The 19,869-nt window shown below is 42.0% G+C and overlaps 1 protein-coding gene and 1 long non-coding RNA gene across 2 annotated transcripts in view; one reads left to right on the top strand and one right to left on the bottom strand.

Moving 5' to 3' along the window:
* The window catches only part of LOC120552982, a 25,364-nt gene extending 10,455 nt beyond the window's left edge, over nt 1–14,909 (bottom strand). Inside the window, exons 1-2 of the long non-coding RNA XR_005638073.1 lie at nt 14,264–14,909; nt 5,184–5,323 (exon numbers count right to left, since the gene is read on the bottom strand). This is a non-coding gene — a long non-coding RNA (uncharacterized LOC120552982). The remainder of the gene's footprint in view (nt 1–5,183; nt 5,324–14,263) is intronic.
* cmah (cytidine monophospho-N-acetylneuraminic acid hydroxylase) overlaps nt 1–18,324 on the top strand; it is a 46,461-nt gene extending 28,137 nt beyond the window's left edge. Inside the window, exons 5-16 of the mRNA XM_039791006.1 lie at nt 5,186–5,295; nt 6,003–6,193; nt 8,441–8,521; nt 8,643–8,709; nt 8,810–8,891; nt 9,133–9,270; nt 9,971–10,106; nt 10,343–10,486; nt 13,545–13,719; nt 16,314–16,430; nt 16,751–16,866; nt 17,466–18,324. Coding sequence (XP_039646940.1) covers nt 5,186–5,295; nt 6,003–6,193; nt 8,441–8,521; nt 8,643–8,709; nt 8,810–8,891; nt 9,133–9,270; nt 9,971–10,106; nt 10,343–10,486; nt 13,545–13,719; nt 16,314–16,430; nt 16,751–16,866; nt 17,466–17,568 — 1,460 coding nt within the window. The 3' untranslated portion in view covers nt 17,569–18,324. The remainder of the gene's footprint in view (nt 1–5,185; nt 5,296–6,002; nt 6,194–8,440; nt 8,522–8,642; nt 8,710–8,809; nt 8,892–9,132; nt 9,271–9,970; nt 10,107–10,342; nt 10,487–13,544; nt 13,720–16,313; nt 16,431–16,750; nt 16,867–17,465) is intronic.
* The last annotated feature ends 1,545 nt before the right edge of the window (nt 18,325–19,869 follow it).

Genomic DNA, 19,869 nt, shown 5'->3' with positions numbered 1-19,869 from the left:
GCTGTGTTTAACACTGAAAACACACAGCTCAGTTCAGCGTTTACTCAGGGATCTTAAGTTTTAAGGACAGGCAAGAGTGACATCTTTTGTTGAAGAAGTAACCTCCTTAAATGTGCATATAACAATTATTCACCTCAATGATAAATTCATTTTAATGAATTAATACATTAAATTAATACACGAAAAAAATACATGAATGAATACACCCCGTTTGGGTCTCTGAATGAGTGAACGTTTAGGGAAGTGTCTGTACGCTGCTCCATGCTTTTTTCTCATTGGTTGTTGCGTTAAATCTTACCCAGATACAATAGTGCTAATTGGCTATTGTGTAGCCCCTTTCTTTTTCTTTTGATTGGCTGATAAGTGGCAGGCTCGACTAAGGGGCCGTCCACACGGAAATGTTTTTTTGTGCAAACGCACGTTTTGCATCGTTTGGGCCGACCGTCCAGACGAATCCTGCAAATGCACTGCCTGAAAACGCACTTTTTTGAAACCAGGTCTCAGGGTGAAAAAATCCGAAAACGGCTCTCGTTTGGCTTCGTATGGATGGTAAATACGGATCCGTATCGATGATGTCATCGCCACACCCTCTTTTACACCTTTCTCCACGCTCGGCTGACGCACACAACTGCGGTGAAGCTAAGCGAGCATGTCCCATCTCCATGGTCAAACCAGCTCACTTCATCTAAATACTGTCTCTGCTCCCTGACCCTTCCCTCTGGATTCTACACAAGATATATTGCTAACGTTATGTAGCTAACGTTAAACATCGCTAAAGTAGCTGACCGCTCCAGCAGCGAAGTAACGTTAACGTTAGCTGCGATGGCTATCTGTTTATAAAGTGGAAGTAGATAACTTATCAACCAGCTAGCTAATCTGTCTGCTTATCAACTCCCTGAACAGATTATAGTAACTTTTACCACGGCTTATTGTAGAAAGGCTACTGCAAGAAAGAAAACTATAGATTATTAAAAAGACATCATTCATGGATCATTGATGTTTGTTTGACTGCCGATGTTAGAGCAGCTTAACGCTGCGCTTAACGTTAGCTCGCTGCTAGCGCTGCAATCATGCAAAATAAAAACAATCCAACAGCACATTATACAACGTTAAACAAAGACACGTTTTTTTGCGCAGCCTTTATAAAATGAGCAGTGGTGGAAGTTATTATAGTCCACGGATGTATTAAGAGAAAATGATAATCTAGCTAGTCATGTTATGATGGGAAGTGGAAGTATTAGCTCTTCTTCTCCGTTTTTTGGTAAATTTCTGTAGCAGAAACAGCGCCCCAAAGGCCTGGCATATGAAGTAGCGTATTGAGTCATTTACAAGTGGATTCGTTTGGACGCTAACTATTCTTGAAACAAATCGGGGGAAGACGGGTAAAAAAAATATCGTTTTGCATGCGGTGGACGGGGCCTAAGAACTAAAATATAAATATATATATATATATATATATATATATATATATATTAGGGGCTGTGCGTCAAAATTAACGCTCGTAATTTTTTGCGGTAATTTTTTATATTTAACTCGTTAAAAAAATTAAACGAAAATTAATGCAGCTGTGTTTGTTTACTTCATGTGGCGGCTGAGAAACGGAATACGTCTCCATAAGAGCAGGCGGCGCTACTCTAGGGCTGGCGATATGGACCAAAAGTCATATCCCGATATATTTTGGCTGAATATCGATATACGATATATATCCCGGATATTTTTTCCGCGAGTGCGAGCGCAAATGTTCAGTCAAAGCCCAAATCAAATATGACATGTCACAAGTAGTTTCATAGAAACAGTTGCAAAATCAAATAAATAATAAACCGGTTTCTTCACCTGGTTCATGATTAAATGCTCAGCTGTTCAAATAACAATAAAATGTAAACCTAAATACTGTATAACAGGAGTACCCTTTTGAAATCAAAGCTCCATAGGCTATTTGTGATTCGTTCCAAAGGTCAATTAAGCTTTAGATATTAATATAATCTACTTTGTTCAAAATGTAATGGTGAAGGTGAAGTTTAAACAGACTGAAATGTCCAGGCTCATTCCTCCACTATTTATTTCTGTATGTATTTAAGCGTTACATGTAATTTTAACGGGCACTGAGCTCCAGATCCTGCAGCCGCAGACGGTCGCTGCCCCGCTGTAGTAGCTTCTTCACCGCTTCGCCGCCGGCAAACTTAGTGGAACTTTCCGCCGATATCGACATACAGTTCGTCCTGGACTACGGTAAGATCCTACCGATCACCACTCTGTCTTTGGCTGGTCCGGATCTGGATCAGCGGGGACCGGCGCAGCAGCGGTAGGCTGTGTTTTTGCCCGGGAAGAGACGCTGTGCCGGCCACGGGGCTCTCCGCCTCCGCGCCGCGCGGAGCTCAGATTGCTGGTCGGGCGGCATATATAATCATAAAACACATTGTCACCTGTTAAATGTTATCCATTGCTGTTTGTTCTTTTCATTTCCCTATCGAACATAAAATTAAGCAGTACAAAAGTCCGGCATCTTTAGCGTTGATCTGAATGCTTCGCCCCCTGTTCCAAGATGGTGGCGGGTTTTGACGTATGTTTAGAACCTCACGGCGACATATCTATGGGGAGCAAGGATCACATTTGAACTATATCGATATATGCGATATGGTCTAATTCCATATCTCATTTAAAAATATATCGATATATTTGTTTATATCGATATATCGCCCAACCCTACGCTTACTCTAGGAGGGATTTACCTGATTGAAGTAGGCCTACGGGCCAGTCAAGAGTTGAAACATGGACCAGTAAGATCCCAAAAGAGAAAAAAAGATGATGTGTTAGAATCCAGAAATGAATGAGCACGGGCTATAAACGGGACCGAGTACTAGTTCCGCCATGTTGTCTTGTCAGGAGAGATGCGCCACCGGTAAGCTGCTGTTTCGCTACATGCGCCGTGCTGTGCTGCCGATATGTACGCGTACGCGATTTGTTTGCTTGATAACTGTTACGTTGGTTACGCTTGATAAAACCTTATTTGCAGTCTGATGTTTAACGCTGTCTACTCGATAGTATCCGTGACTATATTCCAGTAAATGTTTGAAATTGGCGCCTCACTGTCACACAAGCTACTTCCTGGTTGCGGTGTTGGAAGGGAAATGTAGTCAATCGCTTTACATTGGTAATGGATTGCTGTGCACAGCGTCGCTATCTAAAACTACACTCAATGTTTTCCCTTTAGGCCAACATACACCTTTGTGGTTTTGGGTTACTGGTTTAATGTGTAACATTGATATTGATGTGCATTTCTGTGTTTAGATATATGTGCTTTGCTTAGTCATTCAGATTAAACACTATGTATATTATAATATTTATGATATTAAGTACTGCCTAGATTGTAATTTATATTCTATATATATACACATTTGTATATTATTCAGAATATGGTATATTAGGTATGTGGCTAATATTGGGGGTGGTGACAAAAATCTGCTCTCAAGTCGGACAGTTTCTAGCCGTTTCAGCAGCCTTCAGCAGGACTAAATAAGCTAAATTGTTGCTGCTGTTGTTCTGAAAGATATTAAACATTCTGAACTTAGCAGAACCTTTCCTTGTTTGTTTTCTCTTCATATTTGTAAAGTTAAGTGATTTAGCATTATTTAAATATCCATTACTACAAGCTTCAGTCTCAATTTAAAAACGCGATTAATCGCGATTAACTACAGCAAATTGTGCGATTAATTAGTTAATTTTTTTTAATCGATTGACAGCCCTAATATATATGTGTGTGTCATAGTGAGGGCGCGCCAGAAAAATTATGGGCGCATATTAAATATATATTTATTAATTAATTGAATTAATTAAATATATTATAGTTTTTCCGTGTGAGAAATACAATGTGTGGGGGACTGCGTGACAAAAGACCAAATGAGTGACTGTCACGCTCAATGTGTGACACTTGAGAGCCCTGGTTTACTTGCAGCTCCGCTACAGTAGCAGCGAACCTTTAACGTTACCTGTAGTCACATGGTCTGTAAACGGTCCGCTCACCGTGAAGTCCTGCACGGATTAACAGATCTTAGAGCGCGGCGGCTGCTCGCTCCGTTTGTTATAAGACGCACCTAGCAGATTAATGGAGCCGCTCGGTGTTTGGCTAGCTAATAAGCCGTTAGCCTGTTACCTTGACTACCTTCGAGTGGCCACCCGAAACATTCCGCACATCCGCCGATCAGTTTAACCGCTAACCCCCCCCGTACCAGTCAGATAGGCGTGTTTACTTTGTGTCTCGGTCCTCCGGTGCGTCCAGAGACGGGCTCCGGTCAGTTTTTAAATTAGCCTACATTAGTAACAGTTAATTTAGTTACGGTATGAACTTAATCCTAGGAAAGGCGAAAAATATAAGACCTTTGTAACGAAATCCAAGACTTTGTATACTAAATTCAAGGCTTTTAACGCCTTAATTTGAGATTATCAAATTTAAGACTTTTTCAATGCTTTTAAGACCCCGCGGGTACCCTGGAGAAGTAGCCACTCCGAATCAGCCAGTGCAAACCCCAGCAGCAGGGCCCGGGTTGCAACCAGCTCATGGCAGCAGCACAGCTAGCTAACTAGCTGCTACTTGAAGAAAACGGCTGCAGCTAGACCCAACGCAGGCTGGCGTGCGCTCTCTTCCTGGCAAAGCAATCTCAGCAGTGGGGAGTGACGGCGGCCGTGCAACAGTCAACCTTGGAACCAGACGCGTCTGCTGAGCTCATGTTTAATTTGCTCTGGCAGACAGTGATGTGCTGGCGATGCCAGGCTACTAGCTAGTTGCTTTGGTCTGAATCTGTGATATAACCACGACCCCTTCATTGGCATGTAAGGAATGGATATAAGAGTGACATGAATATGGCCTTGGGAAATAAAAGTCCCCTGAAATAAATAAAAGTGGTCCTTGAAATGTAGCTAAATTTGCCTTGTAGTCCCAGTAGTATTAACCAATCACGTGTGAGCGGGTTTTAGTTGCATGCAGGTAAATAGTCCAGTTGGAGAACCAAAAAACATTGAAGAAAACCAACTTAAAGTGATTTATGCTGATAAGTGTTCTTGACAGTCTGAGAAGTGTGCATTTTGTTGTATACTGTGAAAATACTGAGTATGTAAAGCTTAACCAGAGTGGAGCTGTGACTGACTTCTGAAAATCCAGCTAAGCATGTATGCATTATATCACTTACAGAAGTAGAGATTTTGGATGATGGGGGGCTTCAGCTGATTGAGTTGAGCCCCATCGACCCATGGCTGGATGACCCTCGAGAGCCTCTGGAGCTCCAGGAAGGAGAAGTCAAAGTATGTATCCTGCTGCTCACTTTGCTACCTTGAAAAATGGGAAATGCACAATAAAAAGACACATTAATACAAAAGAATTCTTACAGGATAAGAATGCACATCAACACAACATAATTATTACAGGAAAAACCATGAAACTACATTAGTTGGAAAAAGCTAAGTCTGAATTTCGACTTTACTTTCTTTAGTCTTGTGAAGATACTTAAGGATTGCAGCAGAAAATCTCTATAACTACATCTACTCAGTTCATTAGAGTTCAGTCGGGAACACTCTCGTCATAGATTGAACCATTTATTGCAACAAATGGAAATACAGTTATATCTGGCGCTGAAGGCTCCGCTCTTGATAGTGCTCCCTGAACCAGCCAAGCAGCATGCTAAGCTGAAACAGGGAGGGAGCACCATGCAGAAACCCCCCAGGGTAAAAAAAAAAAAAAGAGGGAGCCAAAAGAAAGACATTGAAAACCATTTTAAACTTTGAGTCATGTTAGGACTCTGAACTAGGAAGGTGGAGGCTGGGGTGGTGGAAGCAAAACGTTGCCAGCAGCAGTGAGTGAAGCAGCGTCAGTGGAGCAGTGATCTGGGTGCGTGTCTGATAGGAATGATAATTCAATCGGCGGGCGTACAACTTCCGTGTCCTGCATAACATTAAGCTTAATTTGTCAGATCTGTCCATTGTGACAACAGAATTGCTAACTTCCCACCCAGGTGACGTACTTGACCCACGCCTGCATGGAGCTGCAGCTGGGGCCGAGGCGCTTCATGTTCGACCCGTGGTTGAAGGGTCCTGCATTTGCCAGAGGCTGGTGGCTTCTCCATGAGCCTCCAGCAGACTCCCTGGACAGACTGTGTGCAGCAGATCTCATCTACATCAGCCATATGCACTCAGACCACCTCAGGTAAACTCTGCACAGTTGTTATACTGTTGTCTCCTTTAATAATATATTGTCGTTCACATCACAGCACCGCAGCAACATCGTGTATTATCAACACTTCCCTGCAAAGCACACACGACTGTCTGTCGAGGCTGCAGCCTCATATCTTACTGGCATCTGCCAAAACTCCACTGACAATATAATGTTAACACAAGCAGCATCTATTGAATTCTAAAAACAAATAAAGCAGCGAGCTTCCAGCCATTTTAGCAGAGAATAAAGGTTTAGACATGCACCTTGTTATGTGAATCTGACGGCACTTTAATGCTGGTCTCATGTCAGAATAAATGCTTGAGTCCCTGAAACGTAAAAGTCACGACAGAAATCGTTTACTCCGCCATTAAATAAGGCTTCAATGCTAAAATAACTTTTTTTTTTTTAATTGAATACATCTTTATTGTCCCCATTTAATCTTACGGCAGGTGTTCACAACTCTCTGTAACTTGGTTTCGAATACGATTCCCAAACCAGCAGATCAGGACAAAAGATGATTCAATAAAACATCTATATATCGTTTCATTGATGCAGCCTGTGACAGAACATAAAACATTTTACAGTTTAACTTTCCACATTTTCAGCAGTGCCACTCCCTGTCACACAGAATTTGGAATATCACTCACTTACTCTACAAACCTTGGACCTACTATTAAAAGTGTCCTGACCAACAAAGCTATAACCAAAGCAACAAAAAGCCCCAACACATACATGCACTGCCTTTATTGCTGATAAACCCACTCCAATGCTTGTTTTGTGTTAATCTTAGTATCATAAAATAGTTTTTTACATAAATCTCTCTCACAGTTTGTGACAACAGAAAGATGAAGGAAGCGATGTAACATATTCCATGTCTGAAAAGGGTTTTAGCTTTAGGACCAAACTTTATTTACACACATGCACAAACGGGACCTGTACGCATTCAGTAATGTATGCAGGGATGTCAAAGCGAGGGGGCTGACTCATGGGATGGCGCCCAGAGCAGGTGGGGGGGTTGTGCCATGCTCAAGGGCACCTCGGTAGTGGTTAGGGGATTAAGTTTATTCAAAGTTTTAACTTAAAGGGGAACTATGCAGTGTTTTTAGCTTAATTTACCTTAACTGAACAGCTTCGGAGTCATTGGAATGGTTATATGACTTTTTTTCGGGTTGAATGGTGGTCGTCTCGCTCCCCCCTAGCGCCTGTGAGCGGAAAAAACTCCCTTCAGGAAGTATGGCGATATGGTGATATCAGGTCTCGCGATGTAACAAATTGCTTCACGGCACTGCACACATACAACAAGGGAGCGATAGAGTTTTTCACACTATCGTCATGGCTGAGCCAGCAAAAAAGAAGCAGAAAGCTAGGAAAGCATTGTCGGAGGAACAGAGAAGGAGGAAACGGGAGACTTACCGAGCAAGGAGCCGAGCTGCCAAATATCTATTCTGAAGCTGTAGGGGGAGCTCTATAGAGAAACTAAGGTATGGATACCCGAACCAGATATTTAGAAATGATGGTCGGGGTCTGGTCGGGCTCGGTCACATCAGCGCGATAAGGCATTTGTTGTAAAATGGTGCTGCGGCTCCTTTAAGAGAGCTCAGTGCGTGTGTAAAGCGGGCAGAAGAGAGAGAGAGAGAGAGGAAGAGTAAGCAGAAGTGTAGACGCGACCGGAGCAGAGATGGTGGAATAAGTTTAAGTTTTGTACAAAGTGTGTGCAGTGTCCGAAATAAACCCCAGACTGGAAGCAAAGTTCAGTCATTTGCTCACCAGAAACAGGATTTTAACCCCCACGTTATTCTTTTTATAACATTGGCCCTGGAGGTAACCAGGCTCACCTGGTTTTCTGACCACGATCAAAGGTTAACACATTGAACATATTAACAGCTTATTAATGTGCGCTTTTTTGCCCCGTGTTTACTGATGCGCTCATCTGTTGACATTTCCGAATGCCTTCCTACAGTTGCTTAATAAAAGCGGGCTTTCCACACAAACGACCGTACCTGTGTCATTAGTATGAGAAAAAAGGAAAGAGATTTTAACTGTCGGGCTCAGACACAAATTTCTTAATGCCTGTCGGGCTCGGGCCGGGTTCGGTCACAGCTCTGTCGGACAGAAAAATTCGGCCCGATCCGGACTCTAGAGAAACCTGCGAGCAAAAAGCAAATGAACTTAAAAAGGGTGTGGATGGTAAAAGAATGTATACTGGCCCGGATCTGACCCTTCTTGTGTCTTTTCTAGTTACCCCACACTGAAAGTCTTGTCAGAGAGGAGGCCAGATGTCCCCATTTATGTGGGTGACACATCAAGAGCTGTCTTTTGGTGAGTAAAGTGATGGAGCTCAGTGTAATTCATTACATTGATTACTTTAAAACTGAATCTCTTAATGTGTTTTAGGTAACCATTATCCCATTATGCCCCTCTCTCTGTCTTGATGCAACAGGTATTTGGAGCAAAGTCAAGTCAAGCTGACCAACATCAACATTGTTCCTTTTGGAGTCTGGCAAAATGTAACTCACATGACAAAACCTCCTGTATAAAATGTCGATCTTAAAGATAAACTGTTATGAGAAGAGCTTTTAATCAGTCACTACCCTTGTTCTCCACCAGATTGACGAGGACCTGAGATTCATGATCCTGATGGATGGTGTGCATCCAGAAATGGACACCTGCATCATTGTTGAATATAAAGGTGCATGCTGTCATGATTGGTTATGCAGGGCAGGGATTGGACCAATGAGGAAACAGCACGGGGAATTTATTTTCAAAAAGCTTACAGAGATCAAGACACCAAAATGTAGAGAGGCAGACCGGTAACAGACAGACAGACAGACAACAGGCAGGCAGACAGACAACAGGTCCTCGTGACACACAGTTGCAGACTAAAAATCCATTGTGTACGATGGGATTGTTAAAATGCGTTTGGATTGCAGGTCACATGATCCTGAACACTGTGGACTGCACCAGGCCAAACGGGGGCCGGCTACCACAGAATGTGGACTTAATGATGAGTGACTTCGCTGGGGGTGCATCTGGATTCCCCATGACGTTCAGCGGGGGGAAATACAGTGGTGAGGCTGCCCCATTATTATTAATAATTAATATTTTTTGGGGGGCATTTTGGCCTTTAACGGATAGGACAGTTGTAGACAGGAAAGGGACACAGGTCGGATTCAAACCCTGGGCCACTGCGGTAAGGACTATGCCTTGGTACATTGGGCGCACGTTTTACCGGGTGAGCTTCCAGGGCACCCCAAAGCACTAATATTAAAATGTGATAGTTTAGTGTATCCATTTACTTTCACCTGTAGCTACTGAATGAAAAAGTTATACCCTGTAATGTAAAATGTGTCACAAAAGTAAGTAAGTCTGGTTTCACTCCAAATGGGTTGGCAGAATGCCCTGTCTTCCTCCTCTTCGTGACCCTTCCTGTGTTCCTGCTTATCGGTCTGCATTCTTATGCCATAAAAAGCTAACTATTTAATGACTTAAACTTTAACTTTCGGTGGATCAGGGACATTCCTTGAACCACTTCCTCAACGCAGCTCTTTTGCAACGAGCACATACACACAGATAGGCACATGAGACACTGATACTATAACTTGAATAATATGACACCTTAAGGTAAAATAAATGTCTAAAATAATAGAAATATCTTTCACTAATCTGAAACGCAAAGATATAAATCTGAGTTCAGTACACCCACGGTCAGGTGTGTCTAGTATGTCCCACACTGCTGACATAAAGATAATGGTGTGTGTCTGTGCCCAGATTCCTGGAAGGAAGACTTTATCAAGAACGAAAGGAAGAAGCTGCTGAACTACAAAGCTCTGCTGGTGAAGTCCCAGCAGCCGGCGATCTACTGCCCGTTCGCTGGCTATTTTGTGGAGGCTCATCCATCAGACAGGTAGAGTTTGTACAGAGGGTCAGGATATGTACAATATCAGTCAATGATAAATAATTTACAGACAAGCTTTCACTCTATATCAGAGTTGATATGCAGTTTATCTTGGAAAATAATCTATAATATGGATGAACTGTAACTGTTAAACAGTAACTACATGCACAAACCTGGCTAAGTGCTATTCTTGGGGTGTGTGTGTGTGTGTGTGTGTGTGTGTGTGTGTGTGTGTGTGTGTGTAGATACATTAGGGATACAAATATTAAGAACAGTGCAGAGGACCTCAATGCGCTCATCAATAAGCTCGGACCAAACATCAAGACATGGACGCCCAAACCAGGAAGTGTTCTGGACCTCGGCCTCGCTCTGAGAGACCCCACTAACAGGTTAGCAACACCTCAAGCTAGGCCTGTAACAATTCAAAATTTTGCTGGACAATTAATTGTCTCAGAAATAATTGTGATTAACAATATAATTGTCTCTTTTAGTGAAATAATACTTTTTTTATTTATTACTTTTTCAAACAAATTAAAAATGTAAATTAATCCCAGGATTAGAGATGCACCGACAGACCAGCCGGTGACCGGAATTGGCCGGTTTTCACATGCTCAGCCACAACCGGCAGGTCCGTCTGTCATTTCATGCCGGTCAACGCTACAATTAACCAACAACATAAGTTATACGAGTTACAGTTCTCAAGGACACACGCACACACGGACGCGACAGCACGGTCTCTTTTTACTTTCTCTCAACTTTCCCGCGGTGTGTGGCGCGTACCCGCTCGCGGCGTGAAGCGCGTGTCGGCACTATTCTCGCCCACGTAGGGAACCTCGTGAATGAACCTGCAACATGTCAGCTGTTTGGAAATTCTGCAGCGTGTGTGCAGAAGATAACAAGTTTGCAATATGCAACACCTGCAGGGAGGAAGTAGGGCGTGGAGGGACGACACCAAAAACCAAAATCACATTTTTGTTGTTGTGAAAAGAAGGAATTAGTTCTAACATTGCACTTTAGATGTGTGTGGATTTCCCACACCAGGAGTCATTTATATAGTTCTATTTTATAGTGATCCATTATCTGTTCAAAAAATGTTCTATGTTCTGTGCAAAATGTTCTATTAAAGAAAAAATAGAAAATAAATATTTGTGTGTGCTGTAAAGTGGTTAGAAAAGATGAAATCTGAATCTGCTAAAATCAGTATCAGCTGGCCTAACTCAAAGAAAAATCGCGTGTGGCGTTTGTCAACCTTTTTTTGTGTTCATTTTCTTTTCTTTTTAAGCCTTCCCCAATGTTCTTTTCCTAAACCCAACAGTTTGTTTTCCTAAGCGTGTGACGTTGGTCACCGTCGTGTTTTTGTCTTTTTTTTTGTGTTACTAAAGCCTTTCTCAATGTTCTTTTCCTAAAACAAACTTCTTTTTTTTTAAAGCGTGTGACGTTGTTCTCGTGATAGTATGGCATGGCCTCGCAATAAAACGCCACGTTGCAACGCAAACAAATTGTTATCTACAGATGCGAGATAGCACAAATCCCCGTTGACCTACGTTATCATAATGTTAATAAAAGTCGGCCAATCTCCGCTGGAGTGTTGTCATTGACGGTAACGTTACTAATTAAACAAAGCACCATAGTGGATTAAACACCACAGACGGACTAACTACATTACTTAAACACATGTAAAGGTGCTTTGGTGGATTTTTAAACGTTCCAAAGCCGACTAGACTTGCAACTGTGGGTGGTGTGTCCTCTGGTAGGAATCCATAGTATCATAGGCTAGCTAACGTTGCTGTTAGGTGACGCTACGCCGGTATTGGAAACGCGTTTGATGGATCCAAACAATAGTGTGACCAATCTCATTTAAAAAAATGCTCTAATGCTTTAATTGCAGTTATGTAAAATAATTGTGGTTAGACAATTATTTTATAATTGTTACAGGCCTATCTCAAGCACTGTGTGACGAATGTCTGGAAAATACTTTTTTTTTTTTAAGATTATTTTTTGGGGCTTTTCCCTTTATTTCAAAGTGGATAGAGATGAAAGGGGGAGAGAGATGGGGGATGACACGCAGCAATGGGCAGCAGGTCGGATTCGAACCCTGCGCCGCTGCAGGACTCAGCCAACATGGGGCGAATGCTCTTACTGGGTGAGCTAGAAGATGCCCCGATAAGACTGTTTACTTAGTTACTACATTGTAACAACATTAATAATTAACATTAAACATACTTGTCAGCACAAGGCAGTGTTCAAACCGTTTATTGGTTTGTGTCCACTGTGGAGTTTTTTGATGGCAGGGATCGCCTCGCTTCCCAGCTTTGTACACTAGTGGGCTTCATCAGTTTCTCCTCACTGACCACTGACAAGCAAATAAAACAGGATCCACCCTCCAACAGCCCAGATGGCTGCACCCGATTGGACAAACGCTTCATGTGGGGCTGTCTGCTCCCGGAGTTTCAAAACAGACCATAACAGATGCTCGTTTGGAAAACTTTCTGATTTTACAAAAACAGTTCACCGAAATGTGTTTCTGAAAACATTTTATGAGGGAAATAATCTGCAGCTGCTCAATGAGTCTTCATTTTAGATCGACAACGGTCAGTTTAAACCATTTCTGTGAGTTTTTGAGAGGTGGCGAGTGGAGCTGGACGCTTCTCTCTTGCATAAAGTAGCCTGCATTCAACTTTATGTAAATGAGGAACGGGCGAATGGACCCCCCTCTTCTCCAAAGTCCCCGCGACGCTACCAGCATTGCACGGCTGCTCCTATAGAAATGAATGGGAAGCGGGAACATGACGCTTCATGGTGGACACGTACTATGAGTTTTGGCCATCAGTTCCACTGGGTATAGCAAAGAGCAAAATTGACATTTGCCAGCTAGAAATGAGAAGCTTTGTTCTACCACAGTCGCAAATCAATGCATTATTTGAAAAATGACTACGCATTTTGAGTGGTAAATCTGCCACGGTTATCACTGTAAACCCCTTAAGTGCCACGTGAGAACGGAAAGCTGGACAGACGTAGCAACAGTAAATAAGCTGTGCTGAGCTTAGCAAAAAAATCAATTAACTTGGTGAGTACATTGTTATTATTACCAAGAGGAATGGTGGCCAAACTACAGAAACCATCCAAATTGTAATACATTGAAATAAGAGGCTGTACTCCAAATACTGAAAAACCAGCGGGCTGGGTTTGCCTCCACATGACTCTCACAGACCATTCCACAACTAGAGAAATACAGATGTTTTTCCACGGCCAACAAAGAACAGAGAAGAAGAGTAGTTTGGATTGCAACACACACCGAGGCAGTGTGACTTTATTCTTTGCTCAGGACAACATTACTCCACTATATCTTTACATTGCAAATATTTGCTGCTATATTGATGTTCTGAATGTTGAGTACAAACCTATAAGTTCTAAGTTTGCATGTAAATGTTTCCTTAACTACACTAGTGACGCCATCACCAATCCTCCAGCTGGTGCAAAAATCTACAAGGACAGTTGGGATTTCGACTTGTATGTGGATGAACTTAACAGCGCCATCAGCTGTGAGATATTTAAACATCAAAGCTGGATCCAGTTTTATTACACCTGGGCAGGCTTTCAAAACTACAACCTTGTTGTGCGGGTAAATATGCTGGACAAGCAAGATCCTCTCTGTTCTTTTAAAACGTGTTGCAGACTGGGGCTGGGCTCTTCCTTTGCATTTAAAACGCTGCTGAGCACTGCACCATACTAAGGTGGTCTGAACTTTGGTGGAACACTCTGGTGCTTGGTTCTACAGTACTTACGAGTCCTGGCCTGCTGTAACAGTTCAATCTCAGCCAGTGAGCATTGCATGTCTTTCCTTCCCTCATTTCCTGTCCCCTCTACTTTCTGCTATTAAAATGATTATTAAAATTTTTTTTGTTTAAACCTACCAATTTTATTTTAACCTGTTCATATCCACTGGGTCGCGGGCGGTTAAGTAATTGGATGTTTCACATTAAGCATTTTACCACAAAAGTTCAACACTTGTGTCAATATGGACATGCTACACATCGTTAGATCAGTTAGATTCTCCTCAATTCAATCGTTCAGTTCATTTTACTGAAATCATAAGCACCAAAGCATTCTTCACAATCTTAGTGCTCATGAAACGAAAGAGATGAGAAATCATGACGCTTCCCTACCTGTGAGCTGGTCCTGAACGCTGAATCTGGGTCCATTGCTGACTTCTATATTCCTCTAGTCCATTAGTGTCCAACGAACAAAAGAATCTAAAGGGTTTTTAATAAAAATAGTCCAAGTTCTGAATATCGTCCTGTAGAGACCATGGCTAACTGTCTGCTAACTTAGTCCTGTAGAGACCATGGCTAACTGTCTGCTAACTTAGTCCTGTAGAGACCATGGCTAACTGTCTGCTAACTTAGTCCTGTAGAGACCATGGCTAACTGTCTGCTAACTTAGTCCTGTAGAGACCATGGCTAACTGTCTGCTAACTTGGTCCTGTAGAGACCATAGCTAACTGTCTGCTAACTTAGTCCTGTAGAGACCATAGCTAACTGTCTGCTAACTTAGTCCTGTAGAGACCATAGCTAACTGTCTGCTAACTTAGTCCTGTAGAGACCATGGCTAATCGTCTGCTAACTTGGTCCTGTAGAGACCATGGCTAACTGTCTGCTAACTTAGTCCTGTAGAGACCATAGCTAACTGTCTGCTAACTTAGTCCTGTAGAGACCATGGCTAATCGTCTGCTAACTTAGTCCTGTAGAGACCATAGCTAACTGTCTGCTAACTTAGTCCTGTAGAGACCATAGCTAACTGTCTGCTAACTTAGTCCTGTAGAGACCATGGCTAATCGTCTGCTAACTTAGTCCTGTAGAGACCATGGCTAATTGTCTGCTAACTTAGTCCTGTAGAGACCATAGCTAACTGTCTGCTAACTTAGTCCTGTAGAGACCATAGCTAACTGTCTGCTAACTTAGTCCTGTAGAGACCATGGCTAATCGTCTGCTAACTTGGTCCTGTAGTAACCATTGCTAACTGTCGGCTAACTTCGTCCTGTAACGTTAGAGGCCATTGCTAACTTTGTTTGCCGAACTCGTTTCGTCTAAAAAAATATTTTCTCTTCTTCTTGCACCGTGTTGCTGGTTATGCTTATTTTCGTTAGGTTGTTGCCTACACAATTAAACTATTCCCACCTTTTTTTGTTTAGTTTTCTTCCCAGAACAGCCCCTGACATCCAGCAAGCACCAGGTGTGGAACGTCAAGTTGCTTCATGTCCATAGATAAGTCTCTGAGCAGCCATGTTGGAACGAGCTGTCATTGGCTAGCAACACGTCAGTCATGATACTTTTAGCCAATTAAATTCCAAAGCTATATAGCTTGATAGTAACGGCCAATGGGAGCCAGTCTAAATGTAACGGAGCAAAGTCTGTCCTCCCAGAGCCAGCAGGACATGTATGTGTTTTGTCAGAAAAGAGGATTAACAACGTTTAAATGAATGAATATGTGTGGTGTTCCGCATAGTGTGGAATAAAGCATGTCTTTTTTCCAATAGGCCTATGACTTATTTAAGACGAAAAAAAAAAAATAAAGTGCCACACTGCCTCCTGCTGGCAACACTCAAATGCTTTATGCCTCCATGTCTGTATTACAAAGAAGCCTTGTAGTCTAACCAAGAGGCAGTAATTCACCATTAATGCTCATATTAGAATATTTCTCTTATAGCAATAACACTCCTGAAATAAAAACAAAATTCCATTAAATGTGACCATACATTTCGTGTGCGTCACATTAGCACGCTAACATTAGCTAATCAATAGTAAACATCAAGTACAGCTGAGGCTGATGGGAATGCCATTAGTTCTGCAGGTATGTGGAGATAAAATAGAGGAAATATGTGGAGATCACTACAGTTATATAGAGTCATCCTTTGGAGTCTATGAATGTGTTGACACCATTCGGCAATCTGTTCATTCTGGAACTAGCAGGGCCATGGAGGGACGTGGGAGGTTGTATCATACAACGTGGAGATTTTAAAATTTACCTTTTCTTTGATTCCACCTTTGAGTGGTTCTCTCTCTCTGCCTGCTTTCTTTCAAAAGTCTGTGGGTGGTGAGATTATTTTGAACTGAAAACTGCTCCTATTGGCTGAGCATGTCTTCCTTTCTTTCTGTTGCTTCTTCAAAGTGAATGTCTGTTTGATGAAATGCAAATGTCCTAATATGTATATTCCAGGTGATCGAGACAGATGATGAATTTGAAACCCTAACTGATGGCTATGACTACTTGGTGGACTTTTTGGATCTGTCGTTCCCCACCAAGAGACCTGACAGAGAGCACTCCTACATAGAGGTGAGTTACTGGAGAGCACCAGGCAAACAACACACAATGGCATAGTAGAGCTTTTTGAACTCTACTACCTAAAATCATGTCTTAGAAGATACTAAAGGAACAAGAGAGCTAACAGATCCTACAATCAATCTGTTATCTGTTATGTTAGATCTTACAATTGTTAAAAATGGTTGATAGATGAGCATAGTTACAAAAAGTAATGCTTTTAGATTATATATCCTCAGATTCTCCATGTTTTTAGAAGATGATTAAGAGTCAGATGAGAAGCGTCTTGCTTTGCCGTAGCAGTAATGTGATGTTTCCTGGTTTCCTCCTTAAAGGTTAAAAACAGGATTGGGGTGATGAGATACGTGGTGCTGCACGGTCGTCTCTGGGATGATCTGTACATCGGCTTCCAGAACCGCATAAGCCGAGACCCGGATATTTACCACCACAAGTACACACACTTTATCTCATATATACCAAAAACATCACGATTGAGTCAAAGGAAACGGGAAACAACCGCAGGCATTCGTTTGTGATCACAGCAGAAGCAGCCTTCATTATTTTTGTGCAGGGTTGGGTTGTGATGAAATGTAAGCATTCAGAATACAGAAACAAAGTATCTGTGTTCAGGCCATGCATCAGTATTTTAGTATTTTCAACACAATGTTTACTGGTGCTTTGATTCAGTGGTGTAGTCTACGTGATACACAGGTATACGCAAGTATATCCACTAAGAAAGCTTCAGGATTTCATATTTTTGATATATTTTGAATGGTCATCTGTCTTTTTCTTCTTCACATAGGCTAAATAATATATTTCCACCATAAATTGGTGCATAAAAGTGTATCCGAATACAAGAAATGAAGTTGTCAAAACGTCCCTGGGGGAGGACACCCAGACCCCCCACTATGATATGTTCACCCCACAAAGCCAGATTCTGGCCACTATATACAATACAGTACAGTATACCCACTACAATACATTAGACTACACCACTGCTTTGATTAATTGTAAATGTTCTAAACTTGAATCTATCCTGTCGGTCTCCAGGTTCTGGAACCACTTCCAGACAGAGTTACCAGTTGACAGGCCAGACTGGGACCAGTTCCTGCAGCAGGAGACTTCCATCCAGGAGCCTGACACACCACAATAGGAGCCAAAGAAATGGAGCTATTGTGTAGTGTTATGATTATGTATAATTGGCAGATAAAAGATCAAGTAATTTTTTTTTTGTATGTTAGATTTATAACTTCCATGCCAGCCAATACATTACATTACAACATTAACATGAGGTGTCCTTCTGGCTGCAGAAGTTACGTTACCATGGTAATCTTAGAACTTTGATGATTGCATTAATCATTGTTAGTATGTGTCTTTGCCAATCATATTTTTATGTTAGTAAAGTGAAGTTTTTGTTGTTGTGAAGCCCAGTTTGACATTAAATGTCCCAACAGGCTGTTCAGGCCGAAAACATGAAGCCTTGCTGACACAGCAGAAGTTCAATAAGAAGACGAAATTCATCTGTTTTACCGGGCAGTTACTGTATTTTATCTGTGTTATGTTTGATTTGTAACCCTGTAGGCTGTGTGTTGGTTATGGATTATGTATTAGGTATGATTAGGTAATGGGTATGTATGGGCCACTAGTCCATATTTTAGAAGTACTGTATTTGGAGTCTTGGCTTACTTTATACAGTCAACCTAGTGCAATGATACAGTATGAGGGTGTCAGAGTTCAGGGAAGTGTATTAATCATGTCATTTATCATTAATAATCAATGGATGCACTATCAAATAGAAAACAAAGATTAAAGTGTTAGTGGTGTTCCTTGTTGTTGTTCCTTATTAACACTGTCAGTGTGTGACCACAGAAAATGTGACCTGTGACAAATTGCATTTATTTTTTGTATAAAACCCCTGAATATAAATACATAATCATTCAACGGTTTTGTTTGAACTATCCGTTTTTTTTCGACAGTTTTTATTCCTGTTACAAAAACCACACGTGATTAACAGTGAGTACACCTCACATTAAGTTCAACTTTAAAGCAACACTAGAGAACTTTTCCCCCCTTCGGTTCCCCAACAGGTTGGAAGCGGAATTGTCAAATTATGTCTCCTTTGAACTACAGATCCGCTACCCGATCTGGCAAAGTTACATAGTGCGGTGATAGCCGATAGAGGGCCGCAAAGCGAATGCTGAAGTGCTGTTCACCCTGTTAGGAGTTGATGAACCACTGAAATGATTTTGGAAACATTTTAAGTTACTAAGAGTTCTCTAGTGTTGCTTTAAAGACTAATATACAGTATATACATACTTTTAAGACTCCCCATTTCATATGATTATTCCAGTTGGATTTGACATACATTTTGTAGGTTTTGTATAAAATAAAGAAAATTGCAACAGAAGAAATACATTTTCCCACTTCTCATCAACCAAAAGCACAACCCAGCATTCCTCCAGAGCGTCCTCAGGGGACAGTGGCTGGAAGGTGCAGAAGCCCCGATGCACGTCAGGGTCAGTGGAAACTTTCAAACAGGATCAACCCTTCAAGTGATTCTACTAAAACCAAGTTCTCACCTCCAGGACCTCCATGTTACGTAACACAAGGATTAAAACAGCCACAGCCAGACAGAGGAAAATGGCTCTGTACTCCCTTTTTATACAAGCTCTGGCCTTCATGATAGTCTTCATCTATGGCTGCAGCTTAGCACCACGAGCACTTCATCCAGTACTGGATAAAAAAAAAAAAAAGCTAAGCTAAATCCAGTCACCCAGGAAATTGTTTTATTCATTGAACATGATAAGTCATACCCAGGTGACCCTATCATGTACCCTTTGCAACATAATGTACATATTTGAACTATATTCTCAGAAGGTGAAGCACTGCTACTTCTGCTACTTGGGCAGAGTGATTTGCTCGCAGCACCTGAGAAGCCCCGTGGTGAGGAGCAGAGAGTAACAACGGTGCTTTTCAGGTGTTGCGCTAATCACTCCGCCCAAGTAGCAGTGCTTCGCCTTCTGAGAATATAGTTCCCAGTATGTATACGGTTAGAAGATGGCTGTGTCTCATGTGACCTTGTTATTTGTACACGCTGTGACTATACAAATCACAACATGTAAATAGGAACATGTTGGTGTTATTTTGTCACTTATTGGGAGCTATAGGCTAGATGGAGGATCTGTGCTAAGCTAGGCTAGATGGAGCCGGTTACCTCCAGGATCTGTGCTAAGCTAGGCTAGATGGAGCCGGCTACCTCCAGGATCTGTGCTAAGCTAGGCTAGATGGAGCCGGTTACCTCCAGGATCTGTGCTAAGCTAGGCTAGATGGAGCCGGCTACCTCCAGGATCTGTGCTAAGCTAGGCTAGATGGAGCCGGTTACCTCCAGGATCTGTGCTAAGCTAGGCTAGATGGAGCCGGCTACCTCCAGAGCAACACTAAACTAGGCTAGCGG

Source organism: Perca fluviatilis, chromosome 23 (assembly GCF_010015445.1).
Source record: "Perca fluviatilis chromosome 23, GENO_Pfluv_1.0, whole genome shotgun sequence".
NCBI classification, from domain to species: domain Eukaryota; kingdom Metazoa; phylum Chordata; class Actinopteri; order Perciformes; family Percidae; genus Perca; species Perca fluviatilis.
This window is presented reverse-complemented; position numbering and strand designations above follow the sequence as displayed.